This window comes from Hydra vulgaris, chromosome 02 (assembly GCF_038396675.1).
Source record: "Hydra vulgaris chromosome 02, alternate assembly HydraT2T_AEP".
NCBI classification, from domain to species: domain Eukaryota; kingdom Metazoa; phylum Cnidaria; class Hydrozoa; order Anthoathecata; family Hydridae; genus Hydra; species Hydra vulgaris.
In genome coordinates this window covers 69,132,165-69,157,967 of record NC_088921.1, presented here as the reverse complement: position 1 = coordinate 69,157,967, position 25,803 = coordinate 69,132,165, and the positions used below count along the sequence as shown (strand labels likewise).

Below are 25,803 nucleotides of genomic sequence, written 5' to 3'. Positions count from 1 at the left end.
GCAACAATTAGATTTTTTAGGTGATTTAACTTTTAAATTTAGGAATTAATTGTTCATATCCAAGTTCATGCAAAATAAATTGTCAATCAGTAAATGCAATTTGCACCGCTAAAGAGTGTGCTTGTAAAGATGGCTTTGAAGGGGAAAATTGTACTGCTCAGGTTTTTTTTTCTTTAATAAATTGTTTTCATTACTATAACTTAGTTTTATTTGTGTTACCGAAACAATTTTATATCTAGAGTCACATCTTTTACCCAGAGTCCCTATGTAAAATAAAGGAGAACGATTCTGACATACCATGCTAAAAATTAGATCCCGTTTTTTAATTATATTAATTTGTGCTTTAGTTGATTTTTTTATATTATTATTTTAATATATACATCAATACCTGTTATTATGTACAAGTTGTTATATGTTACTATGTAAGTTACTTGTAACTAAAAGCTGTTATATTAGGTAAATACTGCAATAAATTTAATTTTTATATTTAATGTAAAGTTATTCTAGTTTAGCATTGCATAAAACATTCTGCAAAAAAAAAAAAAAGATGTATGCAAACATGCAAAGGAATTTAAAAATTAAAGATAAACAAACCATAAACTTAAAACAGACACTTGTTTTGTATGTTTTGATAATAAGTGTGTTTTGAAAATGCACCAAATAACCAAACTAAACTGAAGAGAAAATTAAAAATAGACAAACCATAAACTGAAAAAAGTAAAAAAAGTTAATAAAACAAATAAGATATAAACCAGAATATATATAAAATCATAAAATTAATGTCTTTTTTTAATTTAAAAGTGTTTTACTTGATAGAATTTAAAAAAGATTGAAGTTTTAATCTTTGATATTTTTTAATGTCTTTTAAGTCTATAAGTATATAAAACATAAAAAAAATTTATCAGTTAAAAGAATTTAAACCTGCATCTAATATTGAACTAACAGTCAATAATTAATATAGGTTTAAATCATGACAGTCATATAAATCATTAAATCAATTTAAGTGCTACACTGGTGTTGTGATAAGAGAAAATTTTTTAGCTTTAATATATTAATTAAGACACTTCAAAATAAAAAATTAATTTGATGCTTCAATTTTTCTTTTATTAATTTTAATATTGGTTAAGATTTTGTTTCTTTTTTCAGTTTATGGTTTATTTGTAATTTTCTCTTCAGTTTATTTGGTTTTTTCAGTGCATTTTTAAAAATTACTTAATATCAAAACATAAAAAGGGCTGTGGCCAAGTTGTCAAAACAAAACATATGCGTGATCAGATAAGATGTCTGACAGCCAACTTGCTCAGAATACATGACTTGCTCAGAAGGGTTGTAATATATATATATATATATATATATATATATATATATATATATATATATATATATATATATATATTTTTTTTTTTTTTTTTTTTTTTTTTTTTTTTAAACATCTTCGCTTCCAACAAGGCTGCAAGCAGCCACTAATTAAAGTTGGAAGTTACTGTAAGAGAAAAGATGAAGATTGTAGAGCAAGATAACGATTGACGGACGATTTAAAAGATTGCAAATTATATGAATCAGGAAAGCAAGATGAAGGAAGCGAATTCCAAAGAGCTGATGTTCGAGGAAAAAAACTAGACGAATAAGCGTTTTTGGAGCACTTAGGAACAGTCACAGAAAAAGGATGACACTTAATTGAATGACGAGTAACACGAGAATGAATTTTAGTAGATGGCACAAGAGACGCTAGCTCTTTCGAGCAGTGCCCATTATAGTATTTGTAGAAAAGAGAAAGAGAAGCAACATTACGAAGACGAAGTGATAATGGTTGAAGGTTGGCTGCAAGAGCAGGTCCAACTATGTTTACAATGCGTTTTTGCACCTTGTCTAAAAGAGAAAGGGCATCATTAGAAGATCCGCCCCAGATATGGCAACAGTATTCCATACAAGGCCGAATTTGAGATTTATAGAGGTAGAGAATAGAATCCAGAGTAAGAAAGTGGCGAGCTCGATAAAGAGATGCAACCTTAGCAGATGCTAATTTTGCAACCGATTTGATATATGGTTTCCAAGAAAGATTGGAAGTAAGAGTTAATCCTAGAAGACGAAGAGTAGGTGACTCATCGAGTACATCACCGTTCATAAATATAGGAAGATCTAAATTATTGCGATAACGATTGGCTGAAAAAAATTGAGTTTTATCTGAATTAAAGTTCACCAGCCACTGTGAGCCCCATGCTGTAGCAGAAGTGAGATCCTTTTCAAGCTCAAATGCCCCCTCCAGGCAATCAGAGGGTGTTGGTTTCTTATCACGACAAGAATAAATGGTAGTATCATCAGCAAACAATGCCACCTTAGATGTGAGAATATCTGGAAGATCGTTAATGTAAATTAAAAAGAGTATAGGTCCAAGGATAGAACCTTGAGGAACCCCTGAAGTTACAGAATAAGAAGAAGAGTGTTGTCCATCGAGGACAACTTTTATGCTACGATTGGAAAGGAAGGATTCAATGATCTTAAAGATGTTGCCGGATACACCATAAGAAGAAAGCTTATGGAGAAGACCAGCATGCCAAACTTTATCAAACGCTTTTGAAATGTCAAGAGCGATGGCCTTAACCTCTCCACCTTCATCTAATGCACGATAAAACCTGTCAGTTATTACTGTTAGCAAATCAGCTGTAGAACGAGAAGATCGAAATCCATATTGATGGTCAGAAAGTAAGTTATTAGATTCAAGATGAGAAATTAAGTGTTTGTTAATTAAAGATTCAAAAACCTTGCTTATGATAGGAAGAAGACTTATGGGACGGTAGTTAGACGAATCAGATCGCTCCCCAGAATTTTTGAAGATAGGGATAACAGATGCGGCTTTCCAGCAGGCTGGAAAACAAGACTCTGATAAGCACTTGTTGAATAGTTTTGAGAGTATAGACGACAGCTCTGGAGAACACTTCTGCAAGACAATAACAGGTATGTTGTCTGGGCCACAAGCTGTAGAAGAGTCTAGACAGGAAATCGCTTTTGATACAGATGCTGAAGTGATATGAATGTCAAGCAATGAATCAACCTGTTTGTTGGCAATATCAGGTAGAACGCAATTAGTGGAATCAAGAGATGATATTGATGAAAAGTTTTTAGCAAACAGTTCGGCTTTGTCTTTAGGTGAGGTGACAAAGTCTGAACCATACAAGAGAGGTGGAATTATAGATTTGCCCTTATTATTGATATTATTAAAGATTCTCCAGAAGTCACGAGAGCCTAATTTTTGAGATGAGATACGAGATTTCATGACCTGAGAATAGCGGGTTTTGGCGTTAGACAAAACCTTTTTACAGTTGTTTCTAGCAGTAATGAAAAGACGTCTGTTTTCTGGAGAATTGTTTTGCTGATAAATATGGAAGTAACGGTTTCGATTGGCAATCGCAGCAGCACAGTGTGAGGAAAACCATGGAGGAGAGTGAGGCTTGACCTGGAATCGTCGAGAGGGAATAAAAGATTCCATGCCAGCCTGAATCCACGAAGTTATATAAGAAGCACATTTGTCGACAGGAAGTTGAAAGATTTCTACCCAAGGGCCATCACGAAGAAAATCACGGAAAGAATCCCAGTCAGCTTTACTGTAGTTGTAAGAGGTTCGATAGTAGGGATATTCAGGTGATGAAGAAGAATGAGATATTAGTTTTAAAGAGATCAAACTGTGATCAGAAGCACCTAAGGGTGAATGTGGAGAAACTGAGCACTGACTAGGATCAGAAACAAGACATAAGTCGAGTAGAGAAGGTAAATGATTAGGGTTGTCAGGAAAGCGAGTTGGAAAGTTGACTATTTGAGTTAGGGATTGAGAAAGGCAAAAGTTGTGGGCTTTAATGCCTGCAGAGTCACTGACACTAGAGCCAAGCCATTCAGAGTGGTGAGCATTAAAGTCACCGACAACAACTATATTAGCTGATGGATAAAGAGAGAGGGCTTGGTCAATATGATCAGAAATAACATCAAAAAGTGTACAGTCTTGAGATGAAGGAGATCGATATAGAACAAAGAGAAAGGCAATAGCGTGAAGTGGTGCTAAACGAAAGCACATGAAAGAATAGTCATTGGATTCAAACCTAGTTTCACGACAAACAGGTGAATTCTTACGAATGTAAATGCCCAGGCCAAGCATGTGGCTATTGGAGTCTTACGAATCAGAGAAAGATAACCATCAACACTAAGATCACAAGATGAGACAGCCGAACTCAAATTAGTCTCACAAAGAGCAAGTAGGTCTGGTGAACTTTGCAAGAGATAAGACTCAACAGAAGAAAAGTTACTTCGAAGACCACGAATATTAGTGAATGATAGGTTTAGAGAACTTGGTGATGATGATGGTTTTTTGTGTTTTATAGTTTTTGGTACTTTATTCATTTTTAAATTAGATTGAAGAACTTGACTCAAAGCATAGATAGTACTCGGAACACCGTTTAATAGCCCAAGCAATTGCCTCATTACTACTAATAAACCCTAAGCCGTAACAAAGGGCTCCAAATGTGGCCTCCGCAATGCACACCAAAAGTACAAACAGGGACACCATCCATGCGCAACATGGCACTGTTAATACTTTGATATTTTTCAGCTGTTGATGGAATCAGCCTCTCTGAGAGCTACCACAGAGTTCGGGAAACCTGACTACCAGCCGGCCTCAGAACCATAAAACTGAGTTTTAGAGCTGTACCCTCATAAGGAGATAATAGAATGAGTTGCCTAGTCATAAAAACAGTGACACAAGCAAACCCATGCATTGAGTCAAGAAGATCCAGCATTCAACATCCTAAACTGGAAACAATGTATTAAAAATACATCTGCGCCAGCCTAATAGATGAAGAAGGGGTGCGAGGCTGGTCAACAGATAGAATCTGTTTACCCCTTAAGTCTTTGCCTAGGAGGCCTTCTACAAGACAGTAGCTGGGTGCATTTAACATCTGCCCAAGATGAGTATTTTTATCGAGACACCATCTCTAGCCTTTACTCAACCAAGAGCCCCAAGGCAGGGGGTGTTTTAAATCGGAGTTGGCATCTCCTAGCCTTTGCCTAAAAAGGCGTATCCTACAAGGCAGCAGGACATGAAGCAGATTGTACTGGGTTACATGTTACCAGTAGCAGGATAACCTGATCTGACAAGTGTATATATATATACATACATACATATACATATATACATATATATATATACATATGTATACAGTATGCGACAAAATTATTTATACCCCAAGCATATTACTAAACTTTATTTTCATACTCATTTATTTTTTATTGCTATGAAAAAATAAGTATGTGTAAACATGATAATTAAGAATAATTCTGTGGTGATAATTAAGATGTTAAGTTATTATGTTTGGTTATATTTATTATATAACATAAAAAGTGCAATTTTAAATACAACATAAGTATTCATACCTCTTGAATTATTTAGTGCAGTAAGTTTATTTTTTTATTGTTTTTGCTGGTAAGTTATTTAATTTTGTTTGTCTATACTACAGACGTAAAATTTTAAATATTTAAATAACTTCTTCTGTTTCATGTCAAAAGTTTTCCGAAATGCCTAAGACCAATAAAATTAGTGTTGATGTACGGCAAATGATTGTTGATGATCATGAAAGAGGCTTCGGGTATAGAAAAATTGCTGAAAAATATAATAAAAGCAAGGCAATGGTACAATCAATAATACAAAAATATAAAAAGACTGAAAGTTTGCAAAATAAAGCATGTTCAAGCAATCCACCAAAAACAACATCTCGAGAAGATAGGCTTATTGTACAAGAAGTAAACGAGAGCCTGTTATTTCTGCCAGAGCTATTAAAGAGAAACTAAACGTGAATGTTTCTAAACAAACAATACAACTTAGACTTCACTCTGCAGGGTTTTATGGATCCCGCGTTACAAAAAAAACCCTTTATTTTGAGAAAAGATAAAACTAAACGCCTTTCCTTTGCAGTGGTGACAAAATAAATAGCACTCTCCTGACCAGTAAATTTTACCAAATTTTATGTTTTTATGGTAAATGCTGTTACTTTTTTTAGTATCAACAATGTTTACCTTTTTCATCAAAACTACTCATTCGACATTATAACTGTCAAAATTGCTTGTTTTGATTATTTTATTGATTGCGTTTATATTGTTGTGGTTTGCTAGTGCTGTCGACAATAGCAAGTTCAGACCACGTTTGAATTGAAATAAAGGCTGCTTGAGATGCCATTATGCCTAAATAACGCCAATTGATCTTGTCATTTGACTGTCTTAGTCAATCCATTATTGACTTGTATTATTGAAAAGATACCCTACTAAATATCAATTTGTATGGAAGCTCTTTGTATAAAATGTAACTATTTATACAAAGAGCTATTTATTTAAAGAGCTTTCATGATTTTTGTAGCAAAAGGAGGAGATTATTATTTTACTATTTAAATTGCCCCCATATTCTATACCTATAACTTGTTTATATGATCATCTTTTTTTTTTTTAATATATTCATTTCCTTTTCTTACTCAATAATCTTCTAAAACTAATACTTTATTTGGCTACAATTTTTTATAAATATAAATTTTTTTTAATATTTGGGACCTGTTATTGTTTCAATTCAAAATACTTATACTGCTGGTTTAGATGAGCAGTCTGATGTCATACTGAAATAGCCTGCTGCTGGGGGCTTCAGTACATACATCTATAAATAGCCTGACTCGCAGCGGAGTGCTGCTACATCGGCTGAAGGTTTTGTATGGGGCAGCAATCTTTTCTTTCAATATTCTTCATTTTTTTTCTTCTTTTTCTGAAAATTCATATTTAATTAATGTAACAAATATATGTACAATATAAATGTTTGGAGTTTGCTCAAACACCAAAAAATACTGGATCTGTCACTGAAGGTGTAATATTTATATGTATATATTAATATGTAATATTATTTTTTATATTAATAATTATATGCTGTGTTTTGTTTTAGTGAAATAAATTAAAACTGAAATGTTGACAAAAAATGTTGGCAGAAGTGGTAAAGTTTAAAACGGCACAAGACTCAAGCTAAACTCAAGTCTTGCGCCAATCACTTCCAGTTGTTTGTCAGATACAACTGACCAACCTTCAATGTCTTCTTCATCATAAAGAAGACCTGTTTTCTTGTGTTTCTAGTTTTGGTTAATTGGACATCCATCATCATCAATAACTGTTTCTAATTTTTAATTCTAATTTTTTTTTATTATACGATGATATGAAGAAAATGTCTGAAATCATGTGACAAGTTAAGAGATTTGCTATATAGTTATCGCTGCAGTTGTAACTTTTTGAAACATGGCATGCATCAAGACAAATGCAAGGCAAAATTTGGTGTTAGATCTTATGTGTCTTAGGAATGAGTGGAACTGCTTGTTGAAGAACAAGAATTGTAAAAGTGATTCTGGCGGAAAATATGTCAACCTCCTGGCCAAGTTGGATAGTCTTTTTGATATTGGATCACATGATGCCATACAGGAAATCATTAAATTTATTATACTCAGCTGTAAAGAAAATGAAGCTGTAGCTATGAAGAAGCTATAAAGAATATACTCAGCTATTAAGAAAATGAAAGAGAAGAAAAAGAACGTAGACAGATGATCATGATGATGAGAACATGGAAGTTAATGATAAAGAACAGAAATTGAGGAAAATATTGATGTTGCTGAAGTAGATTTCAGTTTAGGGTAGGATTGTGACTTAAATTATAAAGCTCCTATGAAAAGATGATCAGAGTTTGTTACTCTTCACCTCTCTAAAAGAATTATGCAATGCAATAAAATCACTCCTGCAGCAGACAGGCTGAAATTGTCTCATAATGCAACAACTATGATTGTGGCTGCTATAATTGAAGCTGCCAGTGGAAACGTGGACAATTTTGATACCTTCATATCGACATCTCTGTCAAAGTAGAATGTTAAATCAACATTTTACTGAGGTTGCTGAGAGTATTTTAGAAAATGTGAGGCTCAACCCACCTTATTTCAGTGCCCTTCACTGGGACAGAAAAGGGCACTGAACTAAGCTAAAAAATGCACTAGGTGCAAACAGTAAGCTGTGCTTGTGTCAGGTGCTCCAGAATGCAGTGAAGGAAAGTTGGTCGGTGTTCCTATTCTCATTAATTCAATTAAGTAAGACTCAAGTGAATGCAACATTAATTCTTCTAGTAGCTTGGGATCTAAGCAACAATATTGTGGCATTGGTATTTGATACCACTGCCAGAAATAGTGGCATCCACAATGGTGCTGCTAAATTGATTGAAAAAAACATAGATCAAAAACTTCTTTACATTCCTTGTCAGCATTACTTTCTTGAAATCTTTGTCGGAGCAGTTTGGAATAAAATATTTGGAACCATTTTTGGTGCAGAGAATAAATTCTTTGCTGAATTTAAACCTGCCTGGCCAACATTGAATAAACATTCGGCAATCGAAACTTTAGCTGTTGAAGGTACCTGGTTGCAAAACCTCAAAGAACAGAACATACAGCATTTGACACATCTACTTACTAATGAAGATGCTACAACATTTCAAAGAGATGACTACCGTGAATGTGCCGGGAATACACACATTATCCTTGGGCAAACTCCACTGCATGGTGTGCACTTTCTTAAACCAGGATCTATCCACAAAGCTCAGTGGATGGCATGTAACATACATGCGAAGAATTTTTCCTGTTTTCTAAACAATTACCTTATGATCAGAAGATGAAGACCAAACTTTTTAAAATGAACAGATATCTTTCTCTTTTCCACACACCAGCTTGAACAAAAGCTAGCATTAGTGCTGATGCACCTATAAATGAGCTGCAATTTATCCTCTACAAAGAAATAGATGAAGAAGTTGCTGATGTTTGTCTTTCCAAAATAACCAATCATTGATGGTGTTTGACAGAAGAGGTAGCTCCATTTGCTTTTTTCAGCAATGTTTCACTGTGAAAAAAGATATAGCAGCCAATCTCTTGGAAATTCCAGTGCATGAAATTTTTTGTCTTGGTTAGCCAGTTTTTTTGTAAAATCACTCGTCAAACAAGTTTGTCAAGCCTTCTGGGACTTAAGTCTTACACATTGTTTAGCATCCTAGGCACCAAAACAGATTAGCTTGCTAAACCAGTTGTAAAGTGGAAAGAGCAACCAGAATACAAAGAAGCTGAAAAATTTGTTGATAAGGTAAAAGTTGTAAAAATACCGCAGAGAGAAGATTGAAACTGATTTCAGAATTTGCCACAGTTATAACCAGTGATCTGCAACAAAGAGAATGGTTACTGCAGGATGTCAAAAATTACATGCAGCAATATCCTGATTTCTGCAAAAAAACTCTTGATCAATTAAGCAACATTATTAACAATTAGATATTTTGACTATAACTGTTAACGAAAAAATACAAAACTAGCTTGGTTTAACTGGATAATATAGCATATATTACCGCCCTTGTTTTAAAACATAAACTGGCATGCCATTTACAGACGCGCTAAGCCATTTAATGCAATCGGTAAATTTTGGTTATTTCAGTTAAGTCGCTTTTTATCATTTTTTAATATTTTAATAACTCTAAAGATATCATTTATCCACTTATAAAGTTTGAATGAGGATAACTTGCAAAAATTTGAAAATGACGTTTGATATTTGCACTTTTTACAAATGTATAAGTTAAGAAAAAACAAAGAAAATTTTATATTTATTGTTTTAACTTTTCCATCAAAAATGTTCGCCAAAAAAAAAAAAAGATGTTATATGACACTTAAAAAATGAAATCATAAAAGAAATATATTAAATAAACTTAAATTTATCATCTTACTAGAGCAATAATATTTATTTAGACTATTTCTCCTAACAAAGAATAACAAAAATAATTACCAAATTAATTGAAAAAATTAAAAATCAAACGTTGCACCATTCATCCAGCCAGATGGGTTGGCAACCCCAACATATCCAGATGGACCACCATTTAACATACTTCCTTTGAAATGAACTCTTGGAAAAATAAAAAATGGAGGGATTGAGTTTCCTATTGCATTAACTGCACAACAAACTGTTACCAATGTCCCTCTTTCTGCTGAAGTTATCCTTCCAACTTATTTATCTCCTTTTCAGCAATTACTTTGACTGGTTTTTGAACAGTTGTGAGACCTGTCTCATCAACATTATATATGTTTTGTGGCTGAAATTTGTGTCGCAGACAAACATTTTTTAGATTCGTGAAAAATTCTCAGACTGTATAACGATTAAAAGCAGTTGCTCGTGCCATACTAGTAGCTTCTGTATTTCGTAAAGATAATTCATTCCTACGTAACATAAAACCACGAAGCCACTGTTTCCCAGCAATTTGTAAACTTTTCCAGGATTTAGGAATGCGCTTAGAAAGAGTCATTGCAAATTCATAGGCAAGTTTTCGTGTTGTTTTGGTTGACAATCCATAGTGAAATTTTGAAGCCCTTAAAAGATAGTCTGATAACGATGTTTCTTCTTCGTTGGTAAAGATTTGCATGGTAATGAAGTTAGGTTTGCAGACTTTAGTTGGATTTAATTGACATTTCCTTACATATCTCTTAAGTGTCATTAAATTGATTCCCCTCTCTTTAGATACACGATAAACTGTACCACCATTAAGAACTGCATTAACAGCTGCTTGCATTTTATTTTCATTAACTTTATAGGTGGTCCATCGGTTTTTCTTTTTTTATGATACACCATATTTAACTGTAAAAAAATGAAAAATATTTATATAGTTTTGCTATATTCCTAATTTTTGGAAGAACATTTATAAAGATTTTTAATTATTAGAATCTACTTTATTAACAAACACACACAGATATATATATATATATATATATATATATATATATATATATATATATATATATATATATATATATATATATATATATATATATATATATATATATATATATATATATATATATATATATATATATATATATATATATATATATATATATATATATTAGGGCTGTTCATGTGAACACAGGAAAAAAAAATTTTTCTCGGATTTGAATGCATAGTTGTTTATTTTGTGCCATTTGACATAGTAATTGACTGTTGAAAAAATCTTTCCAATCAGATAATGTTTAGGGGGTGCTCAATGACCATAAAGTTTTACGAAAAACGTCAAAAACGTTCCAAAGTTCCAAAAATTTCTAGAACCTGGTTAGTTAGATTTTTTCCACTGAAATATTGTCTGATTGCGTGCTATATAGATTAATTAAAGTGCAGCAGATTAACTGTCATCAGGGCACCAGACTAAAAAATGTCTGCTAGTGTTTAAAACAACTGTGTTTATATCATTTTGTTAAAATTTGTATTCATAATTTTAATACTATTATTTAACTCAATTTAGAATTTGTTCAAACAGAATAAAAAGGTTTACAAGTATAAATATTATTTTTATTTGGAATTTCAGTTTGACAACAAATGTATTAATATTTTGATAGTACCTAACCTTAGTAACCTATTACAGAAAACTAGCATGGTAGTCTGGTAGTGTATTGTTTGTTATTAAGTGCAGATAATAATAATTTCTAATTTGAAAATATTTATTTAATTTCTTTAGTAATAATTATTATAATATATTGCTGCAGCTGCATAAACCAACAACTGAATGATAAGTTTGTATAATATGGTATTGAGTTTTGATTTTCTCATAATATTTCAGTTATCATTGAAATGGCAGCATCATCTCGTGTTGCTATCTCTACACGACTTCAAACCAAAATCTTTTTAATTGGACAACCAGAGCCAAATCTTCCAGATAAAGTTCTTCCCTTAACATCTGATGTTTTAAAAACGTTTTTTTATCATCTTAATTCAACCAAAAAGTCAGTGCCTGAAAGTCTTAAAACAACTGTTGATGAACTGATTATTATTTGGAATAAAGCCCGTATTCCGACAGCATTTCATCCGAATGTAGTCTTAAAGTTGAAAACTTTAGTCCAGGAATTTAAATTAATAAAAAAAAAAAAATCCAGATTGTCAGATTCTCAGAAATCGAGAGAGAAATCATTTACAGACACCATTGGCCTACTTTTTGACATTGCCCACAAGGATGCTGAAACCATGATCAGAATTGAAGAAGATAAAGAATTTTTATTGGATCAGAGATGTCAGAGAAAAATGGTGATGTTTGGAGAGGACAAAGAACTTTCAAAATTAGAAGAAAGAAATGAAGCAAGGAAACAAGCAGAGAGAGAACGAAAGCTAAAAGAAGAGCAAAGACAATCTGGTGCGAATGCAATAGTTCCTGTTATTGAACCTTTACATGACGAAAGTTATAGTGATGACAACGATAACGATGCTGTTGATAATGACAAAATGGTTGATAGAGATTTTGAGATAGAAATCCCTGTTTATTACAGACAACAAGTCAGTAAAGCAAGTTCTTCAGGGTCAGCTGAATCAAGTTTAGCAAGTACTCCAAAACAACAATGTATCTTAGATACAATTCTTGACTCGCCTGATGTTTCATCAACATTAGACAGAATTAATCTATCTGACACAAAATTTACTATACTAGCAGCAGCAATTGCAAGGGCTGGTGGACAGAACCTCGATGATGGATCATTGTCACGTTCTACAGTCCGTAGAAAACGAACCTATCATCGATCAAATATTGAAGCCACTGTTCGAACTGAATTCTGCGATTTGGACAAACCACCATTAATCGTCCACTGGGATGGCAAACTGATGATAGATCGTACAAATTCTGCAGCCCCTAAAGCAAATGTTGACCGGCTATCTGTAGGTGTGACAGGTCACAATGTTGACAAAATACTTGGAATAGCAAAACTATCAGCTGGAACTGGAGAAGCCCAAGCAAAAGCAGTTATTCATCTGCTTAATTTCTGGGACATAATTGGTGATGTTATTGGAATGAGTTTTGATACTACAGCCTCTAACACTGGCTCCAAAAATGGTGCATGTGTAGTTCTAGAGAAACATATAGGTAGAAATTTGTTATATTTCGCTTGCAGACACCATGTTCATGAGATCATAGTAGCAGGAGTGTTTGGATCACTATTTGGACCATCATCTGGTCCCAACATACCTCTTTTCCAGAGATTTCAGCAATATTGGCCCAAAGTTAATCAAGGAAATTTTAAACCTCTGGATGACATTTGAATGAAAATACCCCTGGTGCAAGAACTACAAAATGAAGTGATTGCATTCCTCAAAGAAAACCTGCATGTTAAAATGCCAAGGGATGACTACAAAGAAATCATGGATCTCTGTCTGTTAATACTTGGAAAACTGCCTGATCAAGAAGAGAAAAATTATCATTTCAAGATCCCTGGTGCTTATCACATGGCTCGCTGGATGGCCAAGGTTATTTATTGTTTTAAGATTTATTTATTTCGTGAAGAGTTCAAGTTGACCACAAAAGAGGAAAAAAATCTCTGTGAATTTTGCTTATTTGCTAGTCTGGTTTATGTAAAATCTTGGATATCATGCACAAATGCCAGCGATGCTCCAGTTAATGACTTGTTTCTGTTTCAGCAACTTAAGCAGTTTGCAGTTGTGAATAAAACGATTTCGGAAGCAGCAGTCAAGAACTTTCAAAACCATTTGTGGTACCTTTCACCAGAATTGGTCCCACTAGCTTTGTTTTCAAACAAACTTCAAACGGAAGAGAAGCGAAAAATGATTTCCAACATGAAATTTCACAGTGAGAACTGGTCTGAAAGGTTGATCAAATTAAAGAACATTGAAAGTCTAGAGAAGAAATCTCTGGACATGCTGGTGACATCAGTTTCAGCAAGTGCGTTGCGGTCAATGAAGGTTGATATTGATTTTCTGTTCAACAACGATCCAGCTACCTGGAATGATTCCCCAGAATACCAAGAAGGAAAAAATTTAGTATATTCATTGAAAGTAGTAAATGATGCTGCCGAACGATCTGTGGCTTTAATGTCGATGTTTAATGAATCGGTTACAAGGAATGAATCTGAAATGCAGAGGTTAATTCAGGTGGTTGAGGATCACAGAAAGCGAGTGCCAGATGCCAGAAAGTGTACTCTGAAGAGTTATAGTCCTCGCTAGCATTAACATTGCACGAACTATAACATTACGATAATTAAATGTTAATTGCTCATATGTTTTTTTGTTTATAATTCGTATTTTAATCAATGACAAAGAGTCAAAAATCCTAGTGTTTTATTTTGGAAAAATTCTGATATAACAAAAACCGCAGAACTTTAGTCGTATTGCAGTATTTTATTTCATTAATTTCTCTGCTAATAAACGAGTCTAAAGTGGATGTGGATTGTAATTTGTATTCAGAATTTAATATTTAGAGATAATTAAAACTGATCAAATCTGAAAAATCTAATTAACCGGGTTTTAGAAATTTGTGGAACTTTGTTACTTTTTCCATGTTTTTCACATTTTTCGTAAAACTTTATAGTCATTGAGCACCCCCTAAACATTATCTGATTGGAAAGATTTTTTGCACAGTTAATTACTATGTCAAATGGCACAAAATAAACAACTATGCAATCAAATCTGAAAAAAAAAATTTTTTTGGACAGCCCTAATATATATATATATATATATATATATATATATATATATATATATATATATATATATATATATATATATATATATGTATATATACATATTAAGGCTATATTTTGGAAGAAAAAAATATATTTAAAAACAATATGACATATTGTACATGTTACTTTATTGGTTAAACATTTTGTGTGTGTGTATGCACCTTTGATCATAGGATCAAAGGTGCATAAACGCATTAGGATAAAGGGTGCTAACCCACTCAATTTTTACAAAAATTCTTTTTTTGTCATATTTGATGCTTCCATAGCTTACCAAAAGCAACCATAAAAGAGGTGAATAGTTTAGTTACAAAATGACATAAGCAAAATTATGCAACTCAAAATAATATTAAAGATGTGAGGTTCCTTGTAAAAGTAAAAAAATTACTTTTTATCGTCAAAATCAAACTCTTTAGAAATAAATTTAACAGTGGTCTACTCTCTAACCAAAATACAATTAATCATGAAGATACGATATTTATAACACGCTGGTTATCAGCCCTCTTTAATAAGTTATGTAAATATGGAGATAACGCTATAGGATCAAAGGTGCTTAAGGATCAAGGGTGCAAGTTCTCCCTCTACACTTTAAATTTTATTTTATATAGCGTTACTTTTGATATTTTAATTTTTTTTGTTTGTTTTGTTATATTGATTGACTTTATCATAAAAAAAATAAAAAAACATTATCACAAACTTTAAATGACATATCATAAAGAGTTTAATTTTTTATAATTAAAAAAACAACTTCTTTTATGGATAACTCTATTATTAATTTTTTTCACTTGAATTTATGCTTGAAGCAATATAACTCTTGCAATGTCTTCATTCATATTTATAAGTTTTATTTTGCAAAAAAAATAGTATATTATAATAAAAATAGTATATTATAATAAAAAATAGTATATTATAATAAAAATAATATATTATAATTGTTACATCAGCTTTATATAATTAATAGATTGCACGATATCATAAAAGTGAAAACAGAAATTTTCTTTTAATTTACAAAGAATTTTGAATAAAAAAGTTATTTAAATTAAAAAAAAAAATTTTCTTATTTTTTCTTTTTTTACAAAAAAATTAATTCCTTGTAAACATGTCATAGCTTATAACACTGCATCAAAAATATTCAATAAGTGTGCATTTAACTTTTTTGTCTTAAGCCAAGTGAAAGCACAATGGTACATGGTAAGGCAAGTGAAAGCACAATATTTTTTAATAAATAGTACTTGGAAACTTAAATCTTTGTTTAGAGCTCTGAGGGGGCTCTGGAATTGTTGATAAAATGTGATAATAAAAATTTTTTCATTGTACACTAACACTAAAATGGGAAAAATTCAATTTGGGTGGTTTTGAAATTTTTTTGTGTAGTAAACTCCCCTAATATATGTGTGTGTGTGTGTGTGTGTGTGTGTGTGTGTATGTGTGTGTGTATATATGTGTGTGTGTATATTTAGCACTAGAGGTTAAAATTAGTAGCGCTATTTTTATTATCAAAATTATTAAATTTATTTTAAAATTTTAAACCTATTTTTAAACAGGAAATGATAATTATCCATTGTTTAATCTTTATAACTATTCAGGGATGTACCCTCATGGTTGTCCTTTGGCACAAGACAACTTGTTTTCTCCAAGGGCAACTGAAATTTAAAAAAAAATGCCTGACAGTAACCCGGCAGAATGACCAGACAATAGTGTGTTGATTAATAAAACCATATTTTGATCCATGAAGATTTTATTGCGATTATTGCAACTATTCTAAAGAAAACTTTAAAATTTAAAGTAGTTTAACAATGAGTACACTATGGTGCGAAATATAATTTCACCAAACTTAATAAAAAGTAACCGACACACGATTTAATATTTTGAAGTGCGACTGTACCATTTTTTAAACATTGTTGTTGTGTTTTAAAGCGCGTTTTTTCTCAATTTAAAATGACTTTTTTTTTTTGATTTCTAAATGCAATGGTATCATTTTTCAAACCTTATAGTCCATTTTAAATCATGTGAATGGGCGTTTTAATCATTAATAATGCTGAATCTCTTGTTTTTCATCAATAAAATAAATTTTTATTTTAACTTTGTCAATTAAAATTAACAAAATAAAAAACATTATTAAGATGCACATAAAAAGTTATTATTAAAATGCAATTAACGATGCACATGTAAATTTTTTTTCTAAAAAAAAAAAAGTCTTAGTATAATTAAAAATGTTTAAAAAATTAAAAAATAATGTTTTAAAAATTTAACTAAATTAAATTTGATTGAAGATTGAGAGAGAATAATAGAATATTTTTCTACATATAAAACATATCTTTGCAGTTTTGGCTTTCAATATTTTTGCTTCGCATAATGAAACCTTTGTTAAGATTGACAAAAAGAAACGATATCGACTACAACAAAAATGACAACCCATCTTTAATAAATTTTATTAATAACTATTATTAAATAAATCGTTTCTTATTAAACATATTTTATTAGTCAGGCGTTTAAATTTATTTTCTTCAGTATTTTCACCCAAGAAAAAAAAAAAAACTTTTACACCGTACTACTGATTATTATTGCGGACGACTAAAAACTGTTTTAGTCGCCCGCAGGAAAAAACCGGAGAGTATACCACTGCTATTATAGGCAATTTTTTATTGGAATTTAAACAGGAAATGTCAATTAAAAGTGTCATGTTTTTGTTTGTGGAGATGTTTTTCATAAAAAATTAAATTTTTTTTATTTTTGAGTTTAAAAAAAAACAATAAGTTGGAAGAAAGTTTCAATAATTGTATTATGTGTAAGTTGACAATTATAAACATGGTTATTAAATCTATCTTTTGATTGTCTGGTTCTACAACTTGAAATATGTCCATTTGTACGAAGTCTTTTCCTAATGCAATATAAACTTTTTAAATAGTATATTACATTTTTATTGTCAATTGAATTTACTTAATAGTAACAATAAAAGGAATTAATATTTTTGTTTAATATTATTATATAATTTATATTATATTATATAATATATATATATATATATATATATATATATATATATATATATATATATATATATATATATATATATATTTATATATATATATATATATATATAAATTATGTTAGTGTATTCTATAGTTAGTGTTAGTGTGTGTGTGTGTGTGTGTGTGTGTGTGTGTGTGTGTGTGTGTGTGTGTATATATATATCTCTTCCTGATGATCCAGCAATGGTGAAACTTCAAGTCAAAGATAAAAGTTAGATAAGTGTTTTTTACTAATTAATTATTGCTCTGTTTTTTAAGAACATTGAGCACTCTATTTGTAAAATAAACTAACATAATTTACATATATATATATATATATATATATATATATATATATATATATATATATATATATATATATATATATATATATATATATATATATATATATATATATATATATATATATATATATATATCCTAACTGGTTGTCAGAAAGTTTTGTTGACAAAAAGTAAAAATTAAAATGCAAGACCGGAATTTTTTTTGTTGTTGCTTGGTAGACTGCCTGCCCCAACCAAACCCTCAATGGATGCAGCAGCACTCACTTGCGAGTCAGGCTATAAGATAGTTGATGTAGCAACACTCTGTTGCAAGTCAGGCTATTTGTCAGTCGATGTAGCAGCACTTTGTTGCGAGTCAGGCTATGAGATAGTCGATGTAGCAACACTCCGTGCACAATTTACAGTAAAAAAAATTAAAATAAAAACATTTTATTAAAAAAAATAAAAATAAAAACATTGTTTATATTATTAAAAACGTTCAGAATGTTTAAAAACATTCTGGTCAATTAAATTTGCGTTTTTGCGGTTTTTTTAAAAAACAATTAATTTGTAATTAAATTAATGGTTTTAACTTTCTGACAACACGCAAATGTTGGAGGAAAGTCAAAAGTAATTAAAAGTGATGTGTTTGTTGGCATAAGAATCATTTTTTTCCTTCCGTACTCCCAAATGCAACAATCTATAGAATCTATTGAAAAAAAAGTTATAATAAAAAATCTTGTTGAATTCTCTTTGTTAAAAAATCTCATTTTGTATATGACAGTGTATAAGTACTATTTTTTCTGTTTTTAAATGTTTTGGTTTTTTACATTAAATTGCAATCAGATGTTTATTCTGGTACTGATGATTCCATCCACTAAAATTTAAAATAATTTATTCATAAAATGATTCATTTTTTTGAAATTTCTATAATTTCGGTTTAATTTGAGACCCAAAATGACATACTTTTACGAAACCTTTTTTTTTTTGATAATATTAGAGACCTTTCTGATGTTTAGGAGTTGTGCAACCCCTAAAAATATTTTTTATTCAAAAAAATTTTAAAGTCAGTATTATTATATAATATAAGGGTTTAAATGTATGTTTTTTTAAAGATCAATGAATGTACACAAATTTTTTGTGGCTTACATGGACGCTGCGAAAGCACAAAAAATGGTTTTGAGTGTGTTTGTAATTCCTCATACACAGGTAGGTTTATTACTAGGCTTACTACAAGTTGAATATTTAAAATTCTTATTCAAGTTTCTATTACATCTATATTCTTATTACATCTATATTTCTATCAAACATTCATACTTTTTTATTTTATTTCAATAGTTTAATATTAGCACTGTTTTTTGTCAACTGTACCCTGTAAAATTATTTTAGTTTCCATATATTCAAGCTTAGAATTGTTCCTGTATTCCTATTTTTCAAATAGAAAAACACCTTTTTATAAAACACCTTTATCTTTTTTTAATCTGTTAATCTTTCAGTTGTTGGAAATTTTGTTTTGGGCTCTAAGTATAATAAGCAATAAATTTTTATTGAATCTTAGTATAAAAAGCAATAAAGTATTTTTATTAAATCCTAATATATTTTATAGGAGCTTAATATATTTTATAGGAGCTTAATATATTTTATAGGAGCTTAATATATTTTATAGGAGCATAGTTTCATTGAAATTCAATTAAAAGTGATAAAAAAAGTTTTCATATCAATCTAATCTATTATTCTTTAGTAATATACTTTTTTTTTTTAATTTATGGTTTTTAACATCAATTTAAGCAAAGATTAAATATTGTTTTACTCGTAATAACTCATGTATTGTAGGTTTCATTTACTTTGTTCTTGCTATATTTAGGCCCTTTGTGCGATAAAAAAGTAACCTATTGTTCAAATACTAGTTGTCCTCATGGCACTTGTATTGAAAAAGACAATGGATTTTCATGTAAATGCAATGATGGTAATATTTTTAAATGTACACTGATTACATTTTTTTTTTTTTATAATTTTAAATTATACTTTAAAATTTCTTGCTTATTAAATAGTTTAAGCTAAAGTTGGTGAAGTTAGATTTGTCAGTAGATTTCCATTTTTAATTCATTTGTATATTTAGCATAATTCTAATAATTCTCCTTAGATTGTTGATCATAGTTCTAAAAAAGCCACTTTTCTTAGATTGTTGAGCATAATTCAAAAAAAGTTACTTTTCTTATTAGTAAACATCATTTTTTTAGTTTGTTTACTCTAATATAACTTCTTTTTAATATTTTCTAATCAAACGGCTATTATATAACTATAATACATAAATAATTTATTTTAGACATTGAAAATCTAAGAATTATCTCATGTTAATCTGTTGATTTTATTTTAGCAGTAGTTTTCATTTTTAGATTAATTGAAACAAAAATTACAGGCAAATTTTAAATTGAATAATTTTACTGTTCAATGATTTTTTATACTAATTCAAAAACATAATGGGCCACAAACCATTAAAAACATAATGGGCCACAAATCATTAAAGAGTTTGATTAAGAAATGTCTTTAGCAATCGAAGCCAGAGTGATTTGGATCTTTAAGATTTTACTGAAGCAATAAGATTTAACTGAAACATTTTATTTAAACTCTTTATTTTATTCATTGCTTGTTAAAAACTTTTTTGTTAAAAAAATTTCCTCAACTGAGCCTTAATTATATTTTTGCTCCAAATAAAAAGGAGAAACTTAACAAATAATATAAATAATTAAACTAACATGGGGTTAAATATGTTACTTTAATTTTTTTTTTTAACGATGCAATGTTATTTTGTAAGTGAAAACATTTATACGTGTTAACTATTTTAATATTAACTTTAATTAAAATGCTTACAAAATTTATGATTTTTCTTAAAACTATATTTTTTGCAAGGTCACATTCTTTAAGTTTTATTGAGTTTGTTAAATAGTTTTCTTTTAGGACCAATGTTACAGAATATCTATAATAGAGAGATTCCTAAGTGGAAAAAAATTATTAGTTTGAAAGAAAAAAATAAAAATTAAGTAAATAGTATGTTTTGTTTTTCTTTTTTTAACAGAAAACTGTATCTTGTCTAAAACTTCACTTAATTTTCTTAAAACAAAAGATGTTTTAGATAAAGTGTTTTCTCTATTATCTATATGCATGACATGTTTTTAATAAGTTTTTATTGCAAGACTAATTTTATTACTCAGCTTTGTTAAAGAATAGCAAAAATACTGTGATGTATTATCTTCTAAAATAGTTGTTAAAAATTAATTTTTTTTTATTTCATCTAAAGTCAAAGCTGAGTTGTTTGCTAAGAATTTTTCATCAATATCATCTCTTGATTCCACTAGTTGCGTTCTATCTGACATAGCCGACAAACAGGCTGATCCATTGCTTGACGATCGTATCACTCCAGCTTCTGTATCTAAAGTGATTTCCTGCCTAGACTCTTCTACAGCTTATGGCCCGGACAACATACCTGTTATTGTCTTGCAGAAATGCTCTCCAGAGCTATTGTCCATACCTTCAAAACTGTTCAACAAGTGCTTATCAGAGTCTTGTTTTCCAGCCTGCTGGAAAGTGGCATCTGTTATCCCTATTTTCAAAAATTGTGGAGAGCATCCGATTTGTCTAACTACCATACCGTTAGTTTTCTTCCTATCATAAGCAAGGTTTTTGAATCTTTATTTATCACACACTTAATTTCTCATCTTAAATCTAATAACTTATTTTCTGATCATCAATATGGATTTTAGATCTACTCGTTCTAAAGCTGATTTGCTAACAGTAATAACTGATTGGTTTTATCGTGCATTAGATAAAGGTGGAGAGGTGTTAAGGCCATCGCTCTTGACATTTCAAAAGCTTTTAATAAAGTTTGGCATGCTGGTCTTCTCCATACGCTTTTTTCTTATGGTGTATCTGGCAACATCTTTAAGATTATTGAATCCTTCTTTTCCAATCGTAGTATCAAAGTTGTCCTCGATGGACAGCACTCTTCCTCATATTCTGTAACTTCAGGGGTTCCTCAAGATTCAATTCTTGGCCCTATACTCTTTTTAATTTACATTAACAATCTTCCAGATATTCTCACATATATGGTGGCATTGTTTGCTGATGATACTATCATTTATGCTTGTCACGATAAGAAGCCAACACTCTCTGATTGCTTAGAGGGGCATTTGAGCTTGAAAAGAATCCCAATTCTGCTACAGCATGGGACCACAGTGGCTGGTGAACTTCAATTCAGATAAAACTCAAATTTTTTCAGCCAATCGTTTTTGCAATAATTTAAAACTTCCTATATTTATGAATGGTAATGTACTCAATGAGTCATCTACCTTTCATCTTCTAGGATTAACTCTTACTTCTGATCTTTCTTGGAAACCATATATCAAATTCATTGCAAAATTAGGACCTGCTCTTGCAGCCAACTTCCAACTATTATCACATCGTCGTAATGTTGCTTCTCTTTCTCTTTTCTACATACACTATAATGGGCACTGCTCTAAAGAGCTAGTGTCTCTTGTGCCATCTATTAAAATTCATTCTCGTGTTACTCGTCATTCAATTAAGTCTCATCCTTTTTCTGTGACTGTTCCTAAATGCTCTAAAAGCTCTTCTTTGTCTAGTTTTTTTCCTCAAACTATTCTTAGGAATTCGCTTCCTTCATCTTCCATCATCGCTTTCCTGATTCATATAATTTGCAATCTTTTAAGTCATCTGCCAGTCGTTATCTTGCTCTACAATCTTCATTTTTTCTTCTCCAGTAACTTCCAACTCTAATAGTGGTTGCTTGCAGCCTTGTTGGAGGCGAAGATGTTTAAAAAAAACAACCATAAACCTCAACAAACAATTCTTGCTATTGTTGTTTTGCTCACGTTTTAGCTTGATTGTTTGCAAATGATATAGGAGGTAAGGTTGAGAAAGATAATGATAATTTAGGATGAGGATTGAGGATTAAGCAGGATGATGTTTGCAGTTGATGAGGAGGTAAGGTTAAGAAAGATGAGTTACAAAACTTTACTTTAAAAACACTTTTCTTTACATCAGTTCCTAAATTATTTTATTTCAATCAGTTTACTAATTTTAATTAGTCTTTTCTCTATTGTTAGCCAGTATTTAATTAACTTTTAGTATTTTATCTCGATTCTCTGGCGTCAGAGAGTATGAGTCTCGAGTCTCATACTCTCTGACGAATAATACAGATTTCCATAATTTTTTTATACAGCTGTTGTGTTAATTATTATAACAGAAATAGTTGTGCGTTAGATAGGAGCAATTAATTTGAACCTTTGTCCCATTGTTGTAAGGCTACATCTCTTTCTCTTTTCTACAAATACTATTATGGTAGCTGCTCAATTGAGCAACAACCGTGATCTTTTATTTAATCAATTAAATTTCTATCTTGCATGACTTGTCATTCAGCATCTTTTTACTGTATCTTTTCCTTCATGCTCTAAAAATATTTATCTAGTTATTTTCCTTGTACAACAACAATTTTAGTTTTTTCTCATCTTTATGTTTTCCTAACTCAATTACTAGTTATGCAATTTACAGGTTTTTAAGTTGAGCTCATTCTGATCTTGTGGAGAGGACAAAGATATTTAAAATAAAATGAAGATAATCACTATTTTTATTATTAATTTAATAGAGTTTTTGATTTGTTTAGTGAGAATGTTTTTTTAGTTAATGATGATTTTCTTAAGCTGCAAAAGTAACAGCCATATATTTATATAGAAAACTTTATTGGAGAGAATTGCTCAATTAGCATTTTGTCGAATGTGACCCAATGTCCATTTGAAGAATGTCATTCAAAATTCGATGGTGGTGTTTGCAATCCAAAATGTGATAATCCACAATGTAATTGGGATGGAACTGATTGCACACTGGGTGTTGATCCTTGGATTCAATGTAAATCACAAAAATATCAGTGTTGGAAACATTTTGGGAATGGTGTTTGTGATCGCGAATGCAATAATATGCATTGTTTGTTTGATGGAAATGATTGTCGACCAAAAATTGATGAATGCCCTAGTGATTGTGCTAAAAAGTTTGGCAATCGTATCTGTGATCGCCAATGCGACACAGTTGCCTGTGGCCATGACAATAAAGAATGTAGCATGAATACACCACCAAAACTGGTAAATAATATGTTTTTAACTTCTAAAAGAAATACTAGTTTAACTTGTTATTCTTTATATGTTTAATAATAAACATAGTATTACATTAGATTATTTTTTTATTATTTGTTTTTTAATGATAGTTATTTTTACTACAACTACAAGTATTATTATTACTATTAGTATTACCATAAACATCATTTGATAATGTATTATTAAGCATTGCCACCTTGAAACCATAAAGATAATCTATTGTTTCTTTTGGTTGACTCCAAAGAAAGCAATAGATTAGTCTAATACTAAAATTCACCAACCAAAATACTTTTGGTTGGTGAATTTTAACCCAAACAAAACTCAATTATTTACTCCCAATATCAATTGCCATATTTTTGCTATTGTTATATTGATAAAAACACTCTTATTGAATTCACTGCTTTATTGGATTATCATTCACTACTGGCTTCCCATGGAAAGCTTATTAAATCATAGAATCCATTGAAAGTTTGTAAATCTGCTGAATCCGCCTCTCCTAATTTACATGTTATATTTTTACTCCTGATTCTGTTCTCTAGCTCTTTAAAGCTTGATTCATCTTTGTATGGAATGCTAATGACTTATTTGGGAAGGTTCTTCTAATAATGTCCTTTCTCTTCTAGACAAGTTTCTAGACAAGTTCCAAAAATGATTTGTAAACTTCGTTGGACCTGTTCTAGTTGCCTAGCTTGACTCTTTTTCATCATCATAAGTTTGCATCTCTTTTTCTGCAAATACTTTAATGGTTGCTACTCGAGTGAGCTATCATCATTCTATAACCAAAAACTCAATTTAATGTGAGTTGCTCAAAAAACATTTTTTTTCTCAAGTATTAACACTAGTCCTGTTTTCCTGCTTCATATAATTTGCAGTTTTTAAGTCAATAAAATATTCTTGCTCTTTTCAAAGTATCTTGCTTTTTTTCAAAGTTTCTTGCTTTATTCAAAGAATACAAATCAAATCTCTTCTCTGTCTTCTGTTAACTCCCAACTTAACTGTCTGTAGCCTGTTGAAGAACGATAAAAATGTAATACTTTTATGTTAAAGTGTTTTAATTCTTTTATGTTTGAGTGTTTTAATACTTTAATTTCAACTTTTTGAGTTACTATTGCCTAATGTTTAATGAATCTTCTTCAACCACTACCTAATCTTTGCTTGCATTTTTCTTGTAAAAGTGAAAAAACAAAAGAAAAATTTAAAAACTTTTTTATTTAAAAAAAATTTTTTTTCCATAAAAATAACGTTCATGCATTTGTGTTGGAAAATGTTATAGTAAACTTTTTTTTTAATAAGTTTAGGGGCAATGAAATGTTTTTATAAGCAAACTGTTTACTAATATATTTCTTTCTTTTATAAATAGGTACCAGGATTTTTAGTAATAAAATTACGCTCTGGGCGAAGCGAGTTTGAGGCAAACCAAGTTCAACTGCTTCGAAATCTGAGCATTATACTAAATACAATCTTAACAGTTATTACCGTAGAAACTTCTAGCAAATTTAGACGATCATCATCTGACAGTGCGTAAGTACTATTATTTTTAAATGATTTTTACATTAAATCACAATCAAATATTTTTTCTGGTGCCGATCTAAGCAGGTGAAAATCAAAAGTCCTGTAATGACATTTATTCTTAAATTTTTTAGTTTATTATTTATTCTTTAGTTTTTTATCTATCTTTTATTTAACATTAGAAATGAGAAAAAAATTTGTGGGGACAGATTTGGATTAGTTATAACCCTTTTTATATTTTAATGTTTTTTTTATATTTTATTGA

The 25,803-nt window shown here is 30.3% G+C and overlaps 1 protein-coding gene across 1 annotated transcript in view; it reads left to right on the top strand.

Moving 5' to 3' along the window:
• LOC100200510 (neurogenic locus notch homolog protein 1-like) overlaps positions 1 to 25,803 on the top strand; it is a gene marked incomplete at its 5' end in the record, with an annotated part of 131,557 nt that overhangs the window by 89,066 nt on the left and 16,688 nt on the right. Inside the window, 6 exon segments of the mRNA NM_001309709.1 lie at positions 43 to 152; positions 3,631 to 3,639; positions 18,984 to 19,077; positions 19,733 to 19,834; positions 23,614 to 24,017; positions 25,390 to 25,550. Coding sequence (NP_001296638.1) covers positions 43 to 152; positions 3,631 to 3,639; positions 18,984 to 19,077; positions 19,733 to 19,834; positions 23,614 to 24,017; positions 25,390 to 25,550 — 880 coding nt within the window.